This window comes from Anopheles merus, chromosome 3R (genome assembly GCF_017562075.2).
Source record: "Anopheles merus strain MAF chromosome 3R, AmerM5.1, whole genome shotgun sequence".
In the NCBI taxonomy this organism is placed as follows: Eukaryota; Metazoa; Arthropoda; class Insecta; order Diptera; family Culicidae; genus Anopheles; species Anopheles merus.
Window position 1 is genome coordinate 41987327 of NC_054084.1, and position 26441 is coordinate 42013767.

Below are 26441 nucleotides of genomic sequence, written 5' to 3' on the forward strand. Positions count from 1 at the left end.
TTCCCAGACGGGCACGGTAGTAGCGAGGGCCATAATATTGGAGCTTGATTGAGTGTTATTAATTTCGTACAGCACACGGATGGAGGAAGCAACCCACCCCCCAACATGGCGTACCCCGGAAAGGATGTCGAAAGATGAAGATAATTTGTATTGAACACAATATTTGCCCCAAATACTTCCGCTCTTACCGTAAGCGGAGGTAGAGCAAGGTTGAAGAATGTGCTCAAAAGGGTTGTAATATTTTAAAGAGAGAGAGAGAGATAGAGAGAGAGACAGAGAGAGAAAAGAGAGGTTTTTGTCGTATGCACGCAAACACCAGCACAGGTAGGGAAGGAATTCATTTACGAAAGTTTGCGGTGATTAATAGGGAATTCATTAACCGTCATGTGTACGATCGCCTACCCGGGTAAGTTTCGCATATTTATTCCAAAATATCTTTGTGTTGAGAAGTCGTACCGAGACCAAATTTTTAAAATGCCTCAGAACAGATGTTTTCTAATCATTTTTACAAAATAAAAAATATCAAAAATATTTGAGTATTTTTTTTATTATTTAACTTTACATACCCTTCACATGTACAACCGCCTACCCGGGTAGGCCATACATTTTGTATGGAAGTATGATGTTTTTCGAGGTTAAAAGCGTATATCTTTTGAGTTACTTGTTAGATTTGAATGAAAACTGTCTCATAGGTTCATAATAATGTTTACTAACACATCGTAGTAAAATTAGAATTTTAAAAATCCTATCAATATTTTTTTCAATTAAAAATATGTTGTAACTCCAACACCCCAACCGGCCTTGCAGGAAGTTTTGAGTGGATGCTTATGTCTTTTTATAAGTTTTACTTACGTTTCTTTCAAAAGTTAAATCTAAATCTTAAAATTTCAAAAAGTAAAAATCTTTTGGTTGTTTTCCTTGTTGTATAAAATATATGTTGACGGTCTATAAGTATGCTTATTACGTTTTTTTTTTAATTTTCATATGTTTATTTCAAGTTTTTTTACTTCGAATCATTGTCAATTCATTTGAACATAATCCCAACATAATTCATTTTACATAAACGTTCATCTATTTAATTACACGAATTACAACTAGTTTTAATAACACTGTGCAGCGCACAAATTGGCTTTTTACAAGTAGAACACGATTTTCTCGTTGATCGTTTTTTTACACATAGATAACAATTGCCTTTGTGTTTGATTCGTCCGGACACATCACGTTCTTCTACATCTTTAGTGGTATTTTTTTTAGATAATTCTATCAATGGCCCTCCTAACATGCTTTCCACTCCGCTGCGTGGTCCAAAGTGTCGCATTATTTGCACATTTTCCGCACGTCTCTGAATCTCGGGCATCGTTAGTTGTTCGGACAATTGTTGCAAAAATATGCGTCTATAATCCGTAGATTGGCAGTTTTGCAAATTATTTTCCTTATATATTTTGAAAGCTGCAAATGCAGCTATGTCCAAAATGTTGAAAAAAAATGCTAAAGGCCATCTATTCGTCTTCCTCTTGGTAGAATATTCAGAAAGGCATTTGTCCATGTTGTCGACTCCTCCCTTGAATTTATTATAATCAATTATCATTGCAGGTTTTTCTTTTGGACCTTGGACATCTTTGTCATAATGCATTGTTGACAACATAACAACGGACTTGTTCTTCTTAGGAATATAAGAACAAATGGAAATGTTTTCGCTAAAGCCATATAATGTCGATTGAATTTCCCTTCCGTGAGGATTGGCAAACATTGGCGGAACAAACGTTCGTCGTTTGTTTACTGTTCCTAAAAGTGCTAGTTTGAAATCTGACATTAATGATGAGGCTAAGTTGTAACTTGTGAAAAAATTATCACAAATTACGCTACGACCACTTCCGCGAAATATTCTACATAAATCTTTTACTACACGCTCACCTTGGTGTCTTTCCCTTTGTCCAGATGGTGCTAACCCTGTATATATTTGGCCTTTGATGGGGTATGATGTGACTGCGTCACATACCCACCACACTTTTATCCCATACTTCGCTGGTTTAGATGGTATATACTGGGTAAATCCTGTGCCACCACGATAAGGATATAACTGTTCATCGACGGTTACATGCGAACCTGCAACATAGCATGCTTGTAAATTTCTATTCAATAATGCAAATATATCCGATATTGCTGCTGATTTGTCCATTTTCTTTCGAACTTCTCTCGTTCGTCCGTCGTCAAAGCGAATGAAACGATTGATCGACCGAAATCGTTGGAGACCCATTGTTGCACGAAATATTGGATGTGAAGATGTTTTCCATAGTTCCGTAGAGTGTACGTAGTTAGAACGCATAACTCCGGCTAGTAATAAAATCCCAAGATATGCTTCGAATTCTGATGTGGTTAATGTTTTCCATGTATGCATGCTTGCTGATTTCGCTGAGTTTGTGACTTGCTCGCGTTCATAAATATGTTGCGCTTTCCTATTTGTTTCCCGAACAATGATATCAATCATTTCGTCAGACATCAACAGCTTGAAGGTCTTTATTATGCTAAGTCCTTCCGTTTTGCGCGTTGGACCTGACTGTGAAGAACGTAAAATATTGTGGGCTAAAATTTTACGGGGTATGGTTGGTTGACTTGACCAAATAGTTCCATCGTTGGTTTTATATGTTGCGCTTGAAGGTTGGAAAGATTCTGCGTAATCGTCATCACTATCAGTTTCGAGAGGATTATACTCTGGTAGTTGTATTTCTTCAGCATCAGAATCTATGATCACTTGATCAAATACAGGAATTTCATCTTCTTCTACTACTGCAGAAATCATATTTTCATCTTCGTTATCGTATTCTATAAATTCATGCATTTTTTGTTGAATATAAGCTTTTCTTTCTTCTTCAGTAAGATTTGAAAGTTCCTCTGGAGTTAGCCATTCAATTTCCTCCATTTCTAGATCTGATCACATTTTTAGTAAACAGTAAAAAATCAGTTAAAAACAAACGATTTTGATCTCAACAATACATTCACTATATTTTTTCACTACTCACTTCTTCCGAAAAATTGTTGACGCAAATTATTTATACAATCTCCTGATCACTGTACTAGCACAACCTTCTCGATTCGTTTTTGAACATGAAGTGAACAATATTCTTCGTGCGAACGAGCTGCACGTGCCGTCTCGTGAAGTCTAGTCTTATTGTGATTGTGTTCAATATTTTCCGAGAATCTTGGTTTTTCATTGTTCAACTACTTTACCTACTACCGAAATGAGTCAAAAATACGCAATTTGCTGGTGCAGGCAGACGCAGAGATACATGGCAGAAACTAGTGTAGGCCCGAGAGTGTTACGCAGTAACACTATAACAATAATATGAATGTGTGTGTGAACTTTCAGCCAGCAAATTCTATTTCGTTTGCTAGTAGCGGTTGGTATCATTATAAAATGATTTTTGTGTTATTTTCAATATATTGTTATACAACAAGCAATAAAATTTCTCTGCAATACAACGTTTGAAAGAAAAGAAAAAGACATAAGCATCCACTCAAAACTTCCTGCAAGGCCGGTTGGGGTGTTGGAGTTACAACATATTTTTAATTGAAAAAATATTGATAGGATTTTTAAAATTCTAATTTTACTACGATGTGTTAGTAAACATTATTATGAACCTATGAGACAGTTTTCATTCAAATCTAACAAGTAACTCAAAAGATATACGCTTTTAACCACGAAAAACATCATACTTCCATACAAAATGTATGGCCTACCCGGGTAGGCGGTTGTACGGTTACGTAGAGTTTTTTGGTCGTACACAAGACGGTTAAACTTATGGTTTGGATGTTTGGAGTGGCGCAAGATGCCTTTAATGAGTAATCGTGACGAGTTTTAGGAGGCATTTAAGGGAGCAACGGTCTTTGAAATATACACAGGAAGCGGCTTTATTGGCGGTAATTAAGACTCTTTAAATGATCAATTAAAGAAAAGTTGCTTACTTTACAGTGTTCAAGAAAGATGTGCTCGGTGGGAAGGATAATATGAGCAGAGCGGCACATCACCCTTAGAACGATCACCAAAGAGAATCGACTGTTTACACACTTTGAATCAAAACTTTCCCACGGGGCAGCCATTTAATGTAATCGAGATATTTTGTTGTCGCTGAACGTCTGAACGGACAAAACTGGAACGCAAGCCAGGATGGAGGAACGCAATGCTGCAGAGCACGCCAATGCGAGTAGCAGCACCATGCGCAAAACCCATAACCTTATCATTTTATTTCACGTAAAAAACCAACATAAAAATGGAAATAAACACCAATATTCCAGCGGCCAGCGGGCACAATTGTTGTGGACTGTTCCGTTCCCTCCTCACCTCACCCGGGGGGGGGGGGGGTGGTTTGGATGGATTGAATGAATTGGATTAGAGCGTGGACATTGGAGAGAGCGGGAGAGAAAGGTGCAGGTTGGAGCAAAGACGTTAAAAATCACCAACACTCGTTGAACAAATCGGCGACTTTCAATAACGAAACGAAGTCGTCGTCATCGTCGTCGCCGTTGTCGTATCGAAAATTTTATAGCTTTTGCAACATAAATTCCTCAAAGCTCGGCGAATGGAAGGGGAAATGGTGATGATGGTGGTGATAGCCGGAAGCAACCGTCAAGGATGCTGCCAATCGTCGTAAAATGGAATTTGTTGAATGTAAAAGGAAAGAGAGCAATTGAGGGATGAGTGGGAGAGAGCAAAAAAAAACGAAGACACACTGAGAAAAAAAACCGGACGAAGTAAATCCGGTCACATTCTCTATCGGGTGGTGCTATCGACAAGTGTGTCGCTACCGCCACTGTTTGTGTCGTTTGCTGCACAACCAAACGACTGTTCTGTGTCCCTTGCTTGCGGGGTGGTGAAAGGGTGCGGCAAGAGAGAACATTAAAAACTTTGTAACATCGTCGCCAGCGTGACGTGATGAAGGCAGCAGCAGCAGTGTGACAAAGAAACGGACCCCACCAAGATCCAGTCCCCACGGTCACCACCATCCGGTTTTTGCGAGTTGCTGCCCAAACTGAAACTCAAATACCGCCACTTGAATAAGCTTTGTGCCGTGAACACGTGTGTGGGAACGTGAGAAGAATGGCCATTCACGAAACTCGGGCACGGACATGGCTGGTGTGGCTAGGGCACCAGGCCAGGGAAACGACAGAGGTCGGTGGAATAAATTTATGATTTTAAATGTTGCCAAAGAAGAACCGATGATGCAAACCGATGCGACAGAGTGGCACTGTTTCTTGTTTAAGCATCTCATTTTGACATCGGGTTAAGCATAATCTTTGTAATTTTTTGCCATCTTTACGCGTAAATCTTAAACAGAGAGATATCGGGCGTTGGAGACATATTGTACAATGCTTTTGGGGGGAGAAAAACAAAAACCATGCTGACAGACGTATATACCACACTTTTCTTTTATGATCTTTCATATCCGGGGAAAAGGGGTTGGTTTTACTACCCATCTCAAACCAACACAAGCCACTATCGAAAGACGAGAGCATTTGCCAGAGCAAGCAATCATCACCATCATCGTCTCAGTTTTATGCTGATGGTCATCAACGGCTTGGCTGCTTCCGGTGATACCATTATATATCCTAGCGGTGCTGCTTCCCTCTGGTGGAGAAGGATTTTTCACTCTTCACTGCCATCACGCAAAATGTGAAACGCACGTTAATAATTTATGATAATTGCTCTTTACCGTGTGGGTTTTGCTATATTACCATACATTTGGGCAGATGATCAGATCGGTGTGCTGCCAGCCAGCCAGGAACTGGCGCACACACCGCTAGATGATTATCGGGTACGGCCCTGCCGGCGAGGTAGGCCGGCCGAATAAAATTTGCATTTTTTATTCGCCACAAAAACAGAAGATCGAGCTCGGGATAAGTTTGGGAATCGTTTGGCGATAGCTAGCTTGATAAATGGTGCTGAAGGAAAGTTTAGTTGATATAGCACAAACAAAAAAACAATTATAACAAATTGTCTAATTGATTCATAGACTCGACGTAAGATTTTTGAAAATGCTACATTTATGATTACAGACAAATATTATTTTCTCCACCGAAAAAATCCCTAAGGACACCGTGTAACAGCATGTAAAATTGCATGCCAAAGTCATACTAATTGACAGATAACTTGCATAACAGTGGATGGCAGTTGGTTCACTAAATTAGTGAAGAAATTGTTAAATTAAAATTGATGTGAGATTCGCTCAAGCAGTTTGAAAGGACAGTTCCAGGCACTTTTCTGACATAATGTAAAGTTAACAAATGATCCGCAAATTTTTTGATGCACAGTTCGATTTTGAATATACTTTACAGCCCTCAAATCAGACAATCGCTAGGCCCAGACCCGAGCCACAGTTGTCATGTATGATACCGAACGCCTTGCATCGCAAGTCGCCGAAGGCTGAACTGATTATGGTGTCTTTTACGATACTATCCAGCTGTTTTGTATCGATTTTGACACTTGGCGGCTGAAATCATGCCAACACTGCATACAAAATCACACACAAGACTAGCCTCAGTATTTCAGCTTGACAAATATGGGTAAAGAAAACTGGTTTATATTAGGGATAGTATACTTATTGCTAGTCAATTCTTTTTTGCCCGGATCGAACGAGGACCATTTACAGACAAACCAACGCTCTGCAGCTTATGATTTTAATGATTTTAATATTTCTACGTCAGTGTTCAAAAATCGTCTTCGTCAGCGTTTCCATGCTGGTAGTTTATAAGTATAAGTATTACTTAAGCTATTTGTGTAGACCTGCGGAGGTCCGACAATTCATCCTGATAAAAAAAAAAATTTTAATTTTTATTAAATTACTAGTCAATTCGCAGACACAGTACTATTTTCTGTAAATCCCAACAGAGGACGCCACCGTAAATGTTTAGTGTTGCCATCGTATGTCACTGATCGGCACGAGTATCCTCATTTTTTTGTCTAAGTCCGACAAAAGTGTTGGATTTTTTTAGCTTTTAATAAAACATAGCACTAAACACTTAAAAGTGTATGTTTTTTCCTAAGTAATACATCTGGGGTGAAAGACACTGTTACTGATACTGTTGACTTATTGCAATTAGTCACAGAATCCGCATATGAGGATCGTCCGCATATGAGGATCGCGGCGCTTGACACTGATGTAAGTCTAAAGTAAGACAGAAAATATCTTATGACATTTTTTACGGTAGATCTTTGTCGTTTTCTAGAGTAGAATTTGTGCATAATTGAAGTAAATAATGTAATAATAAATAATCATAAATTAACATAACATTCTTTTAAAATGTATGCCCTAACAAATGCATGTGCTCAATCTCGGAAAGTAACACACATTTTGATTGAAAAAAAGCAAAAGGTTAGCCCCTTGCTGCTCTGATTGTTTAAAGGCATAGATTGTGCATGCCATTATGCACACAATTTGTCTTCGGTTCTTGCTGCAAGACACCGTGAGGATTTTAAATTATCCTAAGGAATTTAATTTACCTGTCTTATCGTATGCAAATGGACTGTGCGGTGTATAATCGTAACAAAACAAGAGCAGCCACATACACATGAAGACACTCTTGGAAGGTGCGTAGACATACATTCTGCAACCGTTTTCAATCCTACCAGAACGACGCTGTCCCAAACGATGCGTAAATGTGTAATAGAAAATGATGATTTATTTATGTAGGTCCTCCCGTTTGCGTTTCTTTCACTACCCTCTATACTAGCTGCTGCTACAAACTTCCTCTGGCGGATGTCTTAACGAGTGGGGGGAAAACAAACAGAGTGAAAACAGAGATAGCGCAAAGCTCACGGATACGATCCGATTCCTTTTGCGGACGCGTAATCCTCTCCGCCACACAGTGACTGACTGCTGCAGGCACAAGGAAACACAGGCACAATTTGTGTGACACAAGCCCACGGTCCAATGGCATATTCAACCGAGCGGTAACCATTCTCCGCTGTGGATGGGGAAGCAACCCGTCAACCCGACACGCATTGCGTGAAACAGCTGCACACGCAGGGTGGTAGCATATTTTGTCTAGCATAATCAACCCGCTACCATTTGAATCTATTTTCCTTTTTTCGACGTAAATCTCACCCACATCTCGGGCAAGAGGCACCACCAGCCACAATACGGTTGACGTATTTCGACCGGATGAAGCGGCTGCGGGTTTCTTAGCTCATCGCCTTAACTCGATGGAACGGAAACGGGATGCGATGTGAAGGGTCTATTTTAGGTTTGGAAATAAAATAAAACCCCTCACACAGAAACACACACACACACACAAGGGCAAACAGATATCTCATTCGACTGACTGCCAGCCGCGGTTTGGGCAGCCGTGGAAGAGATCAGCGCATCTCTCTATCCCTCTAGTTCGCTTCTCAAAAGCTCATCAGACAGTAGAGGCGCACGGTTTTCAATTTTTATCTCAAAACGAAAAGCTTTCGCCCATTGTATCTACCGAGCTTCGTGCTTCTCTTCCGGTCTTGCACAGCCTGGGTATGCGTTACGATTTTGGATGGTTTCTTTGTGTGATGGGTCGTTTTTTTCTTGCTTGCTTTCTTACTACCATTGACTTTGAATCACCCAGATGTGGGAGCAAATTGCACCAGGGATGTATTCTAATGGTGCCTTAAGTATCATTAAACTGAATCAAATGAGAATTTATCGCTTTCCGGGGAAGTAATTCCACTCACACACACACAGTCAGCCGACCAGCTAGTGAAGGATGGCAATGGGATGGTTGTGTTGGTGACGGTAGGCGGAGGAATAGTATGGCGCGGTAAGGCGTAGGATTGTAAAGTTATTTCCTGCACGGGTTACGTTTGCTAGGCAACAAACGTCACCCTGCGGTGGTATTAGGAATAGAAATCTTGTGTCAGGATCGTCATGGTAGCTTAGAGGGCATAGGTGTAAGTATTCTATTTAAACTGTAAGGAATGCGACATATCAGAGTGAAAAACCTTATGTTTAATCAAAACTAAAGTATTTTGAATCTCTACTTCCCAATGGAATATTAAAAGATGTAGATTAATGAGAAATTTACCATGAATTAGTTTCACTACCATTGTTCTCGTTTTAAATAAGCTGTTCAAGAGCTTCTAAATTAATGAAACAGAAACTCGTATCACAATACGAAATCTTACAGTAAAATACCACCAACTCACTAAACTCTAGCAAGGATTTGGCTCCTCAATTCCACAACACACTTCAAAGTCTCGCATGCACACCACATTACATTCACGCTGTCAAGTCCGAGAATAATTTTTCAAGAAAACGTTCCACCATTACCTCACAATCGCTGGAGTATAGTTTCGAGTGGAATGGAATTTATCATATGTTAGTGTTCTTTTCTTCCCTTTTCTTTTACCGCTCATATGGGAATGCCTTCGCTACACTCATACCATTCCACAAATAATACTAGTGTCCATCGGGGACGACCAGACCACATTCCCTTAGTACCATTCCCCAGCTTTTGCACCGAGTAACAGACTAACCACCACTTAAATGCACTTGACATGAACGTATTGCTGTCATCGTGTAAAGCGTTGCTAGCCCCAATTGTACTCTATTGTACGCGTTGGCCAAAAAGTTCTGATGGTCAATAACCTCTTCCTTTCGTCGGACTGTTCTACAAAAGTGCTGCTCCGTTCAAACTGGGTGCTGTGTGTTTGCTATAACTCATTGACCTTTGTGTGCGGGATGAAAAGAGCAATAGGGAGCTAAGTCTACGAGGGAAAGACACGGGTTTTAAGACACAGCTTAGAAATGCTTTGCTTTGGAATGGTAATACTCACGTTATAGTTCTTCTTAGCTAGCAGCACCACAAACGTGCCCGACAATGGGCAGATGCAGCGGGTGATGTTCTCCAGCAGGTTCTCGGTGATGCACAGATCCGTACGCCACGTCGGTTCGAACGTCGCCTTCGAGTCGTAGCTGAAAATATGAGCGTGTGTTGAGAGTTCAAGACGCAAATCGTTAATGGTTGATTCTGTCTGTCTGGCTGGCTGTTGGTCCGTCTGTCTGTCTGTCTTCAGACAAACGGTCTCAAGGTTCGTAAAGCGATTGCCTCCCCCTCCGTTTCGCTCCAACCACACAAATCCCATACGAGTCGCTGACAGTCGTCATCGAATCGTTGATCATCTAAATTGATTGTACTATATCAGTGAAGCCAAGTTCTTGGGCATGGTCGCGTTACTTAAGAAGGCTCACAATGAAATAGGCCTTATGCGTTCTCGCTTTCTTGATACGATTTTGAATAGAGCCAAGAGTTGGAAAACGCAACTCGAGCTCGATTGTCATTTCTACATAAAAGCACTCCTTCCCTAGATGAGGACTTACGGTGCATTCTGGCAAAGGCAAACAGAGCTTACATCGATGGGAATTATTTCATAATGAAATTTTAATCATCTTCTGCCCGGGGAGCATTTTCTTGAGCTGCGCGACGAGGATTATCATTGTTTGAATTTTGCTGTTTTACTGTAGAAAGACAATAGTTGGAAGAGTGAACTAAGACACTTCGAGGAATTAGACACGCAAACAATGAAATTAGCATTTATGGAAAGGAATTGCTCATCGCTTAGATAAGTATGTTTTCAAAACAAGGAACAAATTAAATTTTTACAGTACTGTGTGAAACATAGAACTATTTAAGAAAATGTGAATCAATTCCTTGAGGTTAAAGCTTTTTTTTTCTATGAAGAAGCTCAGAAACAACACATTGGACTATATAAAAATCCTCTCTCCTATTTGTTTTATACCAATGTAGGGGTTGCTTTTGCAAACCTTTTTGTTATATATTAAGATTTTTTGTAGCGTTAGCCTGTGTGTTTGCGCAAAAAAACTGTTTACAAAGATCGAACGCCAAAAAGCCTAACAATACACGCCCAACCAACGTCAAACAAACGCTTCCCGCAATTTTCAAACAACCCTACCTGGATGTGTTTTTCTTTAATCATCTTGTATGTGAAACGCCTTTTCTCCTTGAGGCTTGGGTGGCCTGCTTCTTTAAAGGCCCGGTAGCGTGTGGTTGCATTGTTTGCGTGGTGCGCAAACAGAAACGCCTGCTATTTTGTACTGGTTTGCGTTCTTGGTATAACCGCAACACATCGTCGATAGCAGCTTGATTTTGCTACGCTACCCAGGGCTGTTATTGACGATGGTTTTACACCCTTTTGCCGTCGTTAAGGGTTTCGCTAGACGGTGAAAAAATGTTGTTCTATATTGGCTTTGTTGGTCGTAAATCACGCGCTAAGCTTAAGAAAATTGCCAACCAGGTAAATCGTGTTGAAAGGCGCAGTTCAAGGTACGATTTTTAACGTAAGTAAACAACCGATTTTGTTTGGCTATTGAACTTCTTTGATGATTTTACCAAAAAAAAAAAAAACAACTTTAAAATCATGTGTCAATGATGAAGTACATGTCAAAAATAAAACAATTTACGTAACGTTAATGGTAACACTGGGACGTAGAACCATACGTGAGGGTTTTTTTTCGTTTCGCTTGCAACAATTTGTTGTAACCAGCCACGTTGCAATTGATGCACATCTATGACGGGTATGATTTAAAACACTCATTCATTCGCTACGCTTCGTCTCACGTCACGGTTGGGGCTTGGCATATTGCACAAGTCCATGCTTTTCACCCAGCTCAGGGCGAGATTTTTTGGCACTTACCCACACAAGGGTATCCATTCGGTGGTGGGTGAGTTTTCATGCTGAAAAATGATTTCCACGTGGGCAGCCTCGAGCGGCACGTGCAGCGGCTGGTTCGCCTCGCTGCCAGTGCGGTTGGCGTAGTACAACCAGCTTGAGATGATTTTCGATGCCGGGATGTAGTCGATGTCGGTGCCGAAACTGTTTGCGAAATAAAAAAAAGAGTGTGCGTGTTAAAAAAAGAAGCAGAAAAGGCAGGATGGGTTATCGTTGAAGGATATTTTTAAAGTTTCTCAGAATAATGTCTAGTTTGGTTGCTCACAGGGTACGGAAAACAAGACTATGAGGTGGGCACGTTGACTAGCTGTCCTATTTAGTGGGAGTTTCCGGAATGTGGCGAAAGGATATTGCCTGGGCAACGGATAAAACCCCACGTCGATACGGTTTATGACAATGTCCAGCTGGGCAGTGTGGTGCGCATGTTTTGCATCCTATCGTCTGACGCTCAGCGAACCATTTGCCACAAATCATGCCGTGTTTTTTTTCGTGTTTTTTAAATCGATTTTGTTTTTGATTTCATGTAGCAAAGTCTGGTTTTGTGTTGGAAGTATGGTATGAAACCGATATAAAAGCATGCAATCTATGCCGGACAAAGTAAATTGAGTGCTAGCAAGTGTATGATGTTACATACAGGGAAATGATCAAAGTCTACATTTAGGCGCAATTTATACCGAAAGTTATAAAAAGCTAAGCTATTATTGGGCCTATAGGCACTTTCAAAAACTACTTTCCTATCTTAAAAATCACTAATTCAACCGAACAGAAGATAGCAGCCAGCACCCAAATCCGAAACAAAATCCCTATCGAAAACCTTCACCGTTTTGAAAGATTAAATTATGCTAACTGGTTTTGCTGTTCCCCTTGCAGTAAGGTATTTGTGCCAGTTTGCCCCCATACCTGTTTTTGGCGAAATAGAAGCGCGGCAGGAAGCTGGTAAGATTTTTGTACGATATCACCGTCACCAGCACGGTGCCGTTCGCTACGATGTCCTGCAGTGAAGCGGACCGATCCATTTCCATGTATAGCTGGTCGGAGTAGAGTTGATCGCTGGGAAGCCAAAACGGAAGAAACAAAAATAAAAATATCGAAATTTGGTTTCACATTTTTGGAGAATAGTAAAACAATCGAATGCACAATCTCACAGTGGGTGAGTGCGATATTGCACGTTGGGAAAATTATTTTTATTTTTAACTCAGTATTTCGGATTTGTTTTTGGATTGTATAGATAACTTTCAAGTGATACCATCGTTTCTCGTGTCTGTTTTGTGGTTGTAGTAAAGAGCACCAATGGGTTATTCAAAATACAATAAATTGTTAATAGGCTCAAACAGCACCGATCAAAGCATATTGGAAATGGAAATGCTTTTAAAAATATTAATGTGAAGTTTGAAATTGAAACGATTTATCTTGCTCTCTTGGTGATTGACGGATATAGATGAAATCAAGATAAATTGATGAAAACATTGAAATGTAAACATCAAACCCCATTCATTCCCTTCCCTTTCCCTCCTTCTGTTTCTGTACTGCCTTTAACCGAACTGAACGTAATAATGAAGTGTGCCCTAGAACCACGAATTCACCACCCGGCACTTACTTACCCATAAATCTGGAGATTAAATGGCAGCCCCTTGACCGTTTCCGTGTACAGATAGAACGAATTCAGCTGATGGGTGGCGGTCGTAGAGGCGGCATGCTTCCCGCCCGGCCCAGACACCGGCCCAAGTGCTGCCGACGATGAGGATGAGATTGGGGCCGCCATCGTCGTTTCATGGTTGAGGGCGGCTGCCTGTACCAGATCCTGCAGTTGCTTGATTTGCTGAAATAACAGAAACAAGAAGAAGAGGAGAGAGAAAAAATACGCAAAAAGGTGAAAAGCACGCAAAAGCACCGGGGTAGGTGAAATTAGGAAAATTTTCCAATTGACTTCGATTGTGTTGCAAATTGGTGCCGGTCGGGATTGGGCGGTTCTCGGTCGCTGGCACAATCTGGTAGCACGAGGTTGGTGAAATGATTTCCCAGCCCCCAGGCAGGGCACACGGGCAAATTGTGCTGCACAACCATTTACAGGGCCGCGGGGGGGGGGGGGAGAGAAGCACGGTTCAATAAATTTCCCTGATTGATGTTATGATGGTAATGGCTCGATGAGTTTGCCAGTGGGCCAAAGCCATCGAACCGTCGAACCATCAGCGCCAATCTAATCGATCGTTTTAGAGAACACAGAGCAGAGGGTTGGACAGCTTGGAGACAGAGCTGGGAGGAGAGATATGAACCACATTTTAAACTATTTTTCATTCGAAAGATACGCTTCCGACAAGAAGAAAGCATTACTGCAATGCACTATGTACTAAAAAATGGGTTCTTCGTAAGTGAGTTGCGTGGAGTTTATTTAATTAATTGGCATCGTTGTTGGTTTCGCCAGTCACTGTGTGGGGGCTAAAAAGATGACACAAGATGATGATTTTCAAACCAAGATGATTTTCCAAACCAAAGCTAGAAATACACAAATTACACACAAGTATAGCACGCTCTCTAACCCACCTGTTGACTGTTGAGTGATGCTTTATTCTGCATAACGACATCGACGATACGTAGAATGATGTCCGATGCGATTTCCTGCTCGTGACGGGTTCCGGTCGCTTCGATGTAACTGAATACCTGTGGTGCGTGTGTAATGCGGGGAAATGATAAACGGAACCAACATTTATTATGCATTTTCCTGATCGATTGTGGCATTTGGTGATGGATTTGGAGGGGTGTTGGGGAGTTAGTGCGGGCCGGTCGGAAGGATGAAGCACGTTTGCCTAATGCATTGGATTATACTTCCGCGAATGATCCTGTGTTTCTAATTTATTGTGTTTCGATTGTGCTGTGTGGATCAATGTACATTGATAATCAAACACAATTACCATTTAATTATTATCAATATTTCGCCATACCATGCAGAGTAATGATGTAAGCTTTTTACGCCTCACTATTGAGAGTGTGATTTTACTCTATTTGGATTTGGTTGATGCGATTATGAACAGCAATTGGTTCAATTATACACTGCTTCCATTTGCTTTATAGTATAAATATTTCAATATTGATCTACCATAATGTGATTAAAAATCGTACAGAATAACATCGCTCGGGAATCGGCTCATAACTCGAAGCAACAAAGTTGAAGCTTGCAAATAACCAGAATAGACAGGAAAACGTTAAGAAAATGAACAAAAGCTTTCGGAGGCACTCTTCGGGACGGAAAAAATTCTGCTACAATCTCCAGAAGACAAAGAAAAAAGGTCTTCTAAAGTTTGCTACCACTGAACTGCGCCTCCGGTTTCCGCAAGCACACTGTCCGCGGACACGAAGCGCAACGACGTGCAATTAAATTTTCCTATAAATTATTCACTCACCATAAAGCTTATGAATATTTAAACCGCGTTTGTAGCACGTTTCATTCCGTGGCAGGATGAGCATTTTCACTGTTATGTTTTTTTTTTGTTTTGCTTTTTGCGTATACACCAACAACCGAACCGAACTTACTTACGCCCGGTTACTGTACTGCTTCCGGTTGGTCCAGCGTTAACCTTAGCCGGAAAGCTGCTGCAGCTAATGCTCAGAACCTCGAGAGCAGCTACCGGTTTTGGAGTAAAAATTTGGTTACGCCAAATGCCGGGTAACGAAAGTCCCCAAACGGGAAGCGGGAGTTTTCGGTTCTTGTTGTATGTTTTGCTTCAATTTCAATTCAACCGTGTACAAACATCCACTTGAGGGAGTTGGAGAGTTGCTCCGTCCGACAATGAGCATGTCCGGTGGCGTCGCCGCACGGCAAACGAAACAAATGCAAACCAGCTGACCCCTTCAGCTGCAGGCGGTAGCGGTGTGTCTGTGTGTGTGATTATGGTAAGTTTTTCTTTTCGGTTATGGCGTTTTTTTGGGACTGCAAAAGAAAGGAATGATGGCGAATAATCGTCCACTTTGGATGTTTGCGCGCTTGTCCTAGCCCCCGAAACGGCGAGCGGCAACAGTTTGTCGGAATGAATTTCCTCTCGCTTGCTGGATTAGCTACCAACCGTCCTGGAGGAGCAGCTGGGAAATGTTGGTAAAAGTTAAATAAATTAAAGTAATAAGCTTGCACAAGAACAAAGAAGGCGTTCGCTCATATTGTGTGTAACACTAATCCCATGAGGCGACGGACACAAACCTCGCACAACAGTCGGTGTGTGTTTGTGTATAAATGCGTAAATTTACTAAACTCTAGCCATTCAATGTTGTAGGACTGTTTAAGTGGAGCCTTTCTCGTTGTTCCCTCGTGGGGAGTGGGGAAATCTTAAAAAAATAAAACAAAAAAAGCAACAACGCGAAAGCCCACAAGTAGCTGTCTTCCACGTGGTTGGGAAAGTTCTTTGCATAACTGCAGGCGCTTAGAGCACATCCAGAAGAAAAAATGGAAAGCTCTTGACAAGCTCGTGATGAATGGTTAGTTTTTGTATCATTTTAATGCTTGCTCTATGCCTCTCTCCCTCTCTATCTCTTTCTCAGTGTGTACTTAGTTGAGCGTCCTTTTAGAGTTCTTTTTTCTTTCTAAGCCACTGCCCAAATAGTTTCGTCCTCCTGTCAGTAGGGGCATTTGTTTCTCATAAACAAAAACAATAGGGGGAAAAATTCTGCGTTTAAAACAACAACAAAAAACTCAAACGATACACTTACCTCTTGCAGCAAGGCCAACAAAATGCCACCCTCACCGGGTAGGAAGGTGGCGCCATGGGTTGAGGCAAATTTCAAGCACGACTGCAGCACATTGGACCCATTAGTTTTCTGGTAGCCGTACGTTAGTCCGCGGAACTGTGAATAGGTTGATGGTGCACGTGGTTGGATTTTTCATATAAATCGCGTTGTTGTGTTGTTGTTGTTGTCGCACGATTTGCAGTAGTAGGTGGAACACGTTCATATCCATTTATCCCGCGAGAAACGATCATCGGATGGGAATGAAAAAGTGAAAAAAGCACATAGTTTTAGAGTAAATAAAAGTGTTGGCAAGGGATGTGTTAAAAAAGTGGCACGATGAATAGAGCTAGAAATACAGTGGCTGCTTTTTTTTACAGTCATGCAGAGAACACAACATGGGATAAAGCCTATCGGGCTCGGGTACATATTTCAAATTGCTCAGCGTAAAAGCGGCTCGCTCGCAGTCATCGCATTCCTGCGTTACATGGCGTTACAATGCAAAGGGAAGGATAAAAAATCAGTTCTTTTTTCTTATCGCCACAGTTGGACCATCAACCGCAGCACATTTGTACGCCTTTGTGGTACGCGCTTTCAATGGGTTTGCACGTTACATGATTTCTATGCGTGCTTGCAAATTGTGGCCATGGAAAAAGTTTCTTGTATGAAAATGAGGGAAGGGGGGGGGGGGGGAAACCACATATGCGCATCAATCCGATAGCCCCCTCCTACACACATATGTTTGAATCGGAAACGACGCTTTGCTAGTTGTGTTAGTTTCCAGTTTCGTGCGATTTTTTTTCCAGTTGCAGCCGAGTTACATGCGCAAGAATTTTGTTCATGATGATGCAAGTTATATATTATACATCGCCAGTCTGGTACCGATATATTGTAGCACACTTCATAGCGAGGAAGCAGATCGTGGTTGACATGGGAAGGAAAATATGCCATTTCAAAGTGCGGTTTGGCTGATAACACGGATGCCTCGCTTCTGACAGGTAATTATCGGAATTAGTGTTGTGCGTCTATGTTTAGCTTTCGCTCCGGGGGAAGGGCGCTGTCATTCCACTAAGCGGTAACTAATGAGATAACGTAAGCGCGGTACATTTAGATCTGTTGTAACAATGCTCTTGTCGGTGCTGGTGCTGGAACACTGGTGATTGTGGTTTTCCGATCACGGTTATTGGTGTTGTGCCGTTCGATAACGAGTGGCGGAGCATGGAGAAAATAATTCCAAACAATCGGTGATATGTATCATCAATCCGCAACACATGTTACGGTGGGACCCATTACGCGCATTATGCCGATTGCGATAACATACTTTATGTTTGGAATTTAATTAGATCTAAACCATCGTGCCTAATCGCCGGTGGCAGCATCTAGATCACAAATGCAAGCAACACACATTTGCGAAAATTACGCACGCTGCAATGATTTTGTAGTAGGCTTGATGTGGTACAGCTGATGAGCATAAAATTGCTCAAAAAAACAGATTGCCTCAAACCCCAATTTGGCATGGTGACATATAAAATGGCAACACGAATCGAGCTTTTTTGCTTGCTTGCGTAAGCTAAACTCTTCTCTTGCTTCATTTACTTCGGAAAAGCCCGCAAAAAAAACCCATCGATGAACGCAAACTCTACAGCTTTCTTAGCCCATAGCACAACATAACACTCATAGCAGTTTATCGTGCTTTGCTATTACATGAGCGGTTCTTGTCGCAAGAAATACGCGTGACAACAAAAAAAGGAAGCAACTTCCATGACAAGGGATGGTGTGTGTTGGGTGAGCGCTGCGAACATTGCTAGACCATGTCTCCAATTTCGCTTATCCCTTTTGACGGAATATGGTCGACGAGCGGTGGTTTGTCAGTAAATTTTCGTCGTCTGATACGTCGTCTCGCTCTGGTGGGGGTATTGTTTTGCCGCACCGACCGCCAGCCACGTGATGCTGGCTGCCGGCCGGGGTGGAAAGGGTGATGATGATCGGTATCGGTAGCAGGTCGATTTGTTCTTTTCCGAAAATATGATAATGACATTGATTCGCTTTTGCGACAGTTCTAACGGTGAGGTGAAGGGAGAGGGGAGGGAGGGATTATTTGAGGGGTTTCTTGAGTCTTTTGCCTAGGGTCGTTTTATATCCTTTGCCTCACCCAATGTGTTTTTGGGGGTGTTTTTTTTTGGTGACTGGCGTTGGAAATGATGACACAGCAAACGGAAATTTCGTATCCAAATGTTCGACTTTCGAGCAAATCGAAACGATATTCTGATGAGGCGAGCAATAGGTTCAGTTTGCGTTGCGGTTGTTTTTGGAATGTGGCTTAGGAGGAGTTTAAAATGGAGAACGGTTTTCCCATGTCATAAAAACAAATGACATTGGTTTCGTGAATAAACAAACGATGAAAACAGGAGGAGCTGCTGATAAAAAGGCTCTCAGAATTGAGTTACGTAAAGTAAGGAATATTTAAGGCATGTAGAAAACACACTTAACTTACTCAACAAAATTAAGATGAAAATAAATATTAAATAAATGCTGAAAGTCATTGGTGGTACATTAACAGAAGCTAATCTTAATACAATCCTTCGTATGAATCTTTAAAGAACGCACAACGTTCAACTACTCACCTCATTGGTAATCTCGATCACTTCCTCCGGCACGCAGTCGGAGAAATCTGGCACCAACCATTCCGGCCGCCCAAAGTCCCGCTGCTCGCAGATGCGACTCGCCAGCCCTGTCCCCCGTTTCGGACAATCGGCCAGCACGGCCGGACCGCTGGCACTTGCCGGCCAGCTTACCCCGTAATCATCGCTCTTCGGGCAGAGCGTAACAGTGCCCGGTTCGACCACCGTTACATGCACACTCCTCGACACGGGAGCGACCGAGTTGGACACGATGCAGGTGAAGACGACGGATTTCTAAAAAAAAGAAAAGAAGTGATTTTGCTCAAGAAGGACCATCATCGGTACGTAAAACGATTCAGCTTACCTGTAGATTGTTCACCTTCAGTATACTCCCATCCGGATAGAGATCTTCCCACAGCTCGCCGTTCGGGTCGGATTGAAACAGTGCCCCGTTCTTCGTCCAGCTGTAACCGACCGTACCGAACCGGCGGTCGGTGTCCTGCGACAGGCAGCGGATCAGCAGTGAATCGCCCCGGAAAAGCGTTACGCTCGGTGGATCAACGCGCAGTTGCGGCACTTCCAGGATCTGGACCTTTGCCGACCGGCACTGCTGGATGCCCATGTCGGAAACCTGCCGTTCAACACCAGCCCACCAACGATGACGACGATGATGCCGATACGATTCGTTGGGCGTGATTGAAAGGAAAATTCGTGGAAATGAAAGACAAAAACGAACGGTTGTGCGGTTAGCGTGAGCGTCAGTGGAGAAGGCTAATGAATAGCAGAACGAACGAGAGCTGGGAAGGATGCAGCAGGAATCGATTTCCTGTTCATACGAACGCACGAAATGAATAAAAAACCCTCTCTAGGGTGAGTTTTTGGAACAAAAAGGATTACCACCAGAGCGCACAGTGTATAAAAGATCACATGAGCTCGGGTTTTTGGGAGTTTTCATTTGTTTTCACAGTATTTTGTTTCTCCATACACAGCCACCATATTGTTCTTGTACGTTTGCCGCAGGGAGAGAGAGAAACACCACGGGGAACGACCATCATTAAACACAGAAGAATCCACGCCCGACCGGGCGGTAGACTCCTCGGTGGGTACGGCAAAGCGACTTAGAGAGCTCGTTGCGCTCCGATGTGTGTGTGTATGTGTGTTTATTCGGTGGTTCGGTTTCAATATCCGCCGGAAACGATCCCGTCAACGAGCTTGTCAAGAGATAGGAAATAAATGTGCATTTAATGGTTTGCTTTGTTAGGGTTTCGCGTTGAGCTTTCGTAGTCGAGTAAAGACGTGTCGATTTAGTGGTCGATGTTGGGTGTGCTTTCGATGGAGAGTGGCCTGTCTGTGTTGGCTCGTTCTAAGGTAGTTCATTTATTTTAGGACAATGATTTATCTTTCCGATAACGATTTCGAAGACAGCTGGGCAGTGTCCAGGAATAGAGGGGGTAATGCTGTAGTCTAGCTCTCTATTATGCAGAGTTAATGTCCTGTGGCCTTAAATAAACAATTTAAAGCAATCTACGGACCAAATTCAACATTTGCTCTCTATTCCTGTGTAATATTATGACATTGCTGCTAAGAATTTGAATGCGAAAGCCATTCTGAAGTGCATCAACGCTGACATTATTTTAATGAACTCTTTTTCAATGCTTTCCATTGCCTCTATCCCTGTGTATCTGTAGTTTGTATCTGTGATGTACTAAATGGAACTCTCTACTTCATCCAGCAATGGTAGCAGCATCAAACAGTATTCAACCGAACAGCGGCACTTCTTTACGCTAAGTGATGATGCAGATGAATGCAATTGCAATGAAACATAAGCACCCCAGCAGGGGCACCAAGAGAGCCAGTTCTCCCAAAACACGGATAACATAACTTCCTTTTAGCAAAGGGCTGCATATCTTCAAAGGCCAAAACCCTTGCAGGGGTTTTGCAAGATTGCTGCAGTAAGTCCACCCCGCAATCTCAATCTCATCGTAGCTTTCAACGATGGTCGTAGCAGTAGCACCACTAAAGAAGTCCCGAGGAGCTGCAAAGGTTGAGTTTGAAGTATAGATCTAACAGATGCGTGCAGCACAACTGAAGAAAAGCGCGCGTAGAGAGAAACAGGGAACGGAGGGTACACTTTTCGGCTGCAAACACTGCAACACACCAATGCAATTGAATGCACACGATAGATCCCCAACAAGCTTCAGGCCATGGCGGGAAGAAGCGAGTTCAACGAGAGAGAGTTGTTGAATTAAATTAAGTGGAATTGATTCCGTGCTCTGGTAAATTGTGTGTAATTTATTACCACGAGTGCGCTTTTTTTCGTTTCGTTCCATGTTGGCCATTTCTTAATTCGGAGCGGGTGCACATAGATAAAACTACAATGTTTTTCACAGTGCATGTGTATGTATGTGTGTGTGTGGTACTCTACACTAAAACTAAACCGTTTGGAGAGTGACCCGATAAAAGCACACATGACCTACAGCTTCGTTCGCTTGCTGTGTGCTGCAAATGGCAGAGTGCTGCAAGAACCGGATGCCAGTGGGGCAAAGTGGAACAGCGACCGAATGCAATGTGAAATGGAATTGATTTCCGGTTAATAGAATCAAGTCGTGATTTGAGCGCTCAGGCGATTACAATGTAGGTTGATTTGATGCAATGTTGTTGAGTGGTTATTGCTTGTTCATTTGTTAGCTTATTGTGAGGCGGGTAGAGTTTCATTTTCGTGTTTATTTTCTGCTTGCGTTTTCATGTAAATAGCTGCACGCTTATTGGCAACGAATTTAGTTCAAATATTAGGCTTGATTCATGTTAATTAGTTTGAAAAATGCAATCCAGTTCCAAACGGCTGTTTGAATGTGTAACAGTGTTGCCTTTATTTATTTGTCCATTTCGTTGCTTTTAACAATAAATCTGACATTGATATTCATGTGCATTGGGCTGCGAGTGTTGCTGACAATCAGCTTTTTAATTACACCACCACCACGATCAGGCATCGCCAGCCACATTACAACCAAGCACAACCATCGAAACATAACACTCTGTCGGTACGTGTGCTGCAAAACGCCCCAGTCGCGTAGTTAAAAAGCTACTTTTCCCAGGCTACTATCGGGGGTTGGAAGTGAAAGTATATGGAGAAAAAAGCATCTCACTTGGGAAGCAAAATTGTGCTTCCTTCGGCCATTTACTTACAACAGCACAGACGCGAACGCACAGACGCATTTGCATAAAAACGTAATTAAGAACAAAACACAACGGACGGACTCAAGCAAGCAGCAGTCGGGGGACTGAAGAAAGATTGCATCTTGCCGATCGAATAAAAGCTTTTTCGTATGCTTTGCCCCCGGCCGAGACACGGGGTCATAAGACCTCCTCCTCCCGACTCCGGTTTGGTAGAAGGTTTTGCAAAGAAAGGTTCTTCTGATGAAGATAATTTCCTTAGCGGGCTCGTATCCGTTCCGAGCCCAGTGCCAGTAATGATGTTGGGCGATGTTTTCCCATCTTCAAATGCATTTTACTAATGCTGTATATTTGACCCGGTTCTTTTTTTAACAGTGTTTCCTTTGGATGTATCCCTTTTCAAAGGAACCCATGACGCACTCAGAATGATCGAATCATTAATGGATGCTGTGAGTGTGTTTTGACCTAGCCAACGAACTGGATTGTACGAAAATTAGTTTATATTCGCCGTCGCTGCGAAATACGCTCGTCTAACCCGTTTGCGTCATGTTCCTTCTGACCTTGGGCCACACAGACAGGCAGACACAGATCAAATAAGAAACATTCGCACTCCAGCATGAACTCGACGAAAGTAGCGCTAGTGCGCGAGATGTTCTAATTTTTAATTATTACAAGCTGCATAATTAAACAACTCTTTCCGCCCTTTCCCCTCGCCTGACACCGAGAGCGACTGAAAGACTGCTCACGCTTCTGTGTTCGCGGCTTGAATTATCTGCTGGAGCTTCACAGAAAGCGGGGGGGAGGATTGTCTTTGACAGCTGGATGTAAATTTGCACGCTTTCATTTGGGGTGGGAACGGCAAACAGCTAACCAGTGACGGTGGAACGACGTACGGGCTGCTCATCAAGCTCAGCCGACGCAATCCGAATACGCGAATGGTGCTCGCGTAGAAGAAGTCATTCGCACAAAAGAGGGAAACTATTTCACGCAATCTTTGCTCATTATTCGCACTTCATTTTCTTCGCCCACGGTGGCGGTGTCCTTCGCTATTCGCCCGCGTGTGCTTTTCTTTTGTCTTCTTAGCAAGATTAGTCGTTAGTCTCCGGCCGCTGGTGCCGGATGTGCCCAGTCGGCCAAGATTCGGTAATGCCAGTCGGTAATGCTTCAGTAAGAGTAACGAAAATTCCACTTTCCGCAAGCAGCTTACACAATGAGAAGGTGAATAGGTAAGCACTGTGCGGGGAAAGACACAGTGCTAGTGGTGGGAAAAATTACGCTTCCTCCGAAAAGCCCACCCATCATCAGACGGTAATGGGGAGCCCCAGCAGTTTCAAGTGAAAACTATAGGCTTCTCATTTCTTGGCTATTGTTTTGCTGGGTGCGCTAAGAGAACAAACGAGAGAGGCAGAGGAAAAGAAATATAAGCTTTTCAGCTACTGATGACACACACAAAGCACCCGTGGTCGGAAGACCGGGCAAAACCGGCCACTTTTTTCGATTTAAATTGTAAATTTTACCGCAATGTGGCAAATGAAAATGAATATTATGAAAGCGCGAGGAAACTCTTGGAACGTGCCAGGGAGCTGCACACTACCGGCAACCATCCGCCAGGCTCTAACGAAGGGTGGCTGAAAATGTCACACTGGAGGAAATAATGAAATCCTCTCTCTCTCTCTCTCTCTCTCTCTCTCTCTCTCTCTCTTGCTGTGTTCTCTCCCTACCTTTTTTGTTTTGCCCAGCATTTGTGTTCCGCTGAAGTGTAATTCTAACAGTGTGCTTTCAATGGACGCATTTTTTGCAACCCCGTGCTTGTCAACTGGAAGGCTTTTGTTTGCCCGATTGTTTGTTTTTTAGTTTGACCATTTACGAGAAAATTCTTACTCTGGCGCGCGCGCGTGCAAAGATTATAATCTAAAGGTGGCACTAATTATTCGCCCATCCGCACTGCACCTGAATCGTTTGAGGGGGGAGGGGGAGGGGGTTGGAGCAGGCTAGCTACGGTACTAATTTGCAGACAGCAACTACGAACCTCTTTTCTGAAAGAAAGTTTCACCTCTTTGCACCATTTCAGGCACGGTTTTGACATGTGACCGGTGGAGTTTTGCATAAAGCAATGTCACGTAATATTAGGCTTTCGTAACCTCGTGCCAGATGGAAATATATTTTCGGTGGAATTTTTAAGAGTTTGTGTTGTTGTCAAAAGAACAACGATCACAACGATTCAAGTAGCACCTTCTGTTAAATCAAATACCAAAATTTTGGAAGGATTTTCACAATTTTTCACCCCAATTCCTCGAAAGCAGTCTCGGAAACTCTCTCTCATTAATTTGACAATTTCCAAGAGAAAGAGAAAGAAAATAGTCATTATCACATTCTTAGTATATTTCAAATCCTTCCATGCCCTACCATGGTAAATGCTGACAAGCGTGAAGGGTTGCTTTGCGTCAGAAAATCAGATTCTAATTTGATCTCAGTATGGGAATGTTGATGACTGCCTACATTGTACAGAGCTGCAATGAAGAGTGTTCCGTTCAAAATATGTTTAATTACTATCGTATGTGATTCAACAATTATTTTACGATTTTGCTTCTTTAAACTTCAGCTCCACTAGTTATAAAGAAAACTGTTCAAAACGTTTATTGCAAACACACTTATTTTTGTTAACATTTTAAAACACCTTTTTCTACAGTGGTCCAATATGCTGAAACGAAACTGTTCTAGACATATTACAGTACCAGGCAGTTATGATTTTTTACTTAAAAACATTCCATTGAACTGACAGACTGTTTTTTGAAAACGGAACATTTTCAAAGCAACTGTTGCGGAATAAAACGATGACCACCAGCGATTTATGGCAGCTTCTAGGAAAGTCCATTCGTTATGACCATTCAGGGAAGAATGATTTAGACATGTTTCACAGTACCAACAAGCTATATGAAATTGTTCAAGATAGTATATTTAATTTGGCCCACTGCTTTATTTTTTGCTTAAGGAAAGAGCGTTATTTTCGAAGCTTCTGGGAACCATCGTGGAGTTGCTAGTCGTTGCGCTTGAAAGATACGTTTCGTAGCTAAACTGCTGCTTCTGTTTCCATGAAGGTAAAACAGCTCATCAGAAATGTTTTTCTGTGCCACAGCACAGCACGCATGACGTATAAAAACCAAGGATTGTGTTATTTCCAGAACAGCGGACGTTTGTCATCGATAACGTTTCATACAAGGCCAAATAATATGGATCGTTACAAAAATCCATCCAAGAATGGTATTAATGTAAGCAAACATCTAATATTGATGAAATATTGGGGGAGAATATAGCAATATGTAATTGATTTTACCAACTACATCTTGTGTGGAACAGCGTTGATTATAGAAATCGCACTGTAAAACGCCTAAATTTATGCAATTTGTTGAACAAATTAGATTAATTTAATTTAACTACGAATATGACGTACTCATCACACGACAAAATGGAAACAAGGATTACGACGAACGTAATGACTTTAGTACCTAAATAAGTTTACCAAACTGTTAAGATCATCTTAAGCTCGAGGATAACATGGTTAACTTCTAAAATGTAGCGATTATCACTAACAGTTCACTTTCACCTCGAACACATGGTTAGCATTGTTCTAAGAAATTGTGATTCCGTTTCGAATGATTTTCCCTTCGTGTGCAACTACCGACCTACTGAAACCAGTCAACGTCCGAGGGGCAGAGTTTCATCCAATCAAATCTTAATCCAATTCAGAACATCACGTAGGAGCATTTTGGTCTCATGGGACCGTGCCCTTTCGCCCGGTTGTGTTCTCCCTGGCATGAGAATACATCTTCATTTTTCTCCGACCAACTATCGCCCACCATTCCTAAGGAGAACTAGGAAGAATGGGGCTTAGTTTTTGGCTTTAACTGTTAACAGTTTTTCCTACAAACACCAAGCTTCGATTCGGCATCCTCTCAGTTTGCAACGATTTGCGCTTCGTTACAGCTGTTGCTGCTGTTACACTTACCTGGCAGGTGTAAATGCCCTCGTCAAGACGGTTCGCCCGGTTGATGCCCAGCAGGGCCGTGTAGTGATCTTTCGAGTCCAGTGGCAGCAGGCGGGTCCACATGTTTCTGCATTAATAATGACGTTTCGTCCAAAGGCGGAGAACGACGAAGCAAACCGAGAGTGTTCAGCGCGGTGAAAGGAAAAAGGTAAAAAAGGAAACTCGTTAGATCGTTGTG

At 42.3% G+C, this 26441-nt stretch overlaps 1 protein-coding gene across 1 annotated transcript in view; it reads right to left on the reverse strand.

Moving 5' to 3' along the window:
* The window catches only part of LOC121595626, a 205807-nt gene that overhangs the window by 48615 nt on the left and 130751 nt on the right, over positions 1–26441 (reverse strand). The window contains exons 10-18 of the mRNA XM_041919717.1: positions 26225–26330; positions 19409–19675; positions 19048–19338; positions 16409–16543; positions 14255–14371; positions 13315–13532; positions 12614–12763; positions 11678–11857; positions 9800–9938 (exon numbers count right to left, since the gene is read on the reverse strand). Coding sequence (XP_041775651.1) covers positions 9800–9938; positions 11678–11857; positions 12614–12763; positions 13315–13532; positions 14255–14371; positions 16409–16543; positions 19048–19338; positions 19409–19675; positions 26225–26330 — 1603 coding nt within the window. The remainder of the gene's footprint in view (positions 1–9799; positions 9939–11677; positions 11858–12613; positions 12764–13314; positions 13533–14254; positions 14372–16408; positions 16544–19047; positions 19339–19408; positions 19676–26224; positions 26331–26441) is intronic.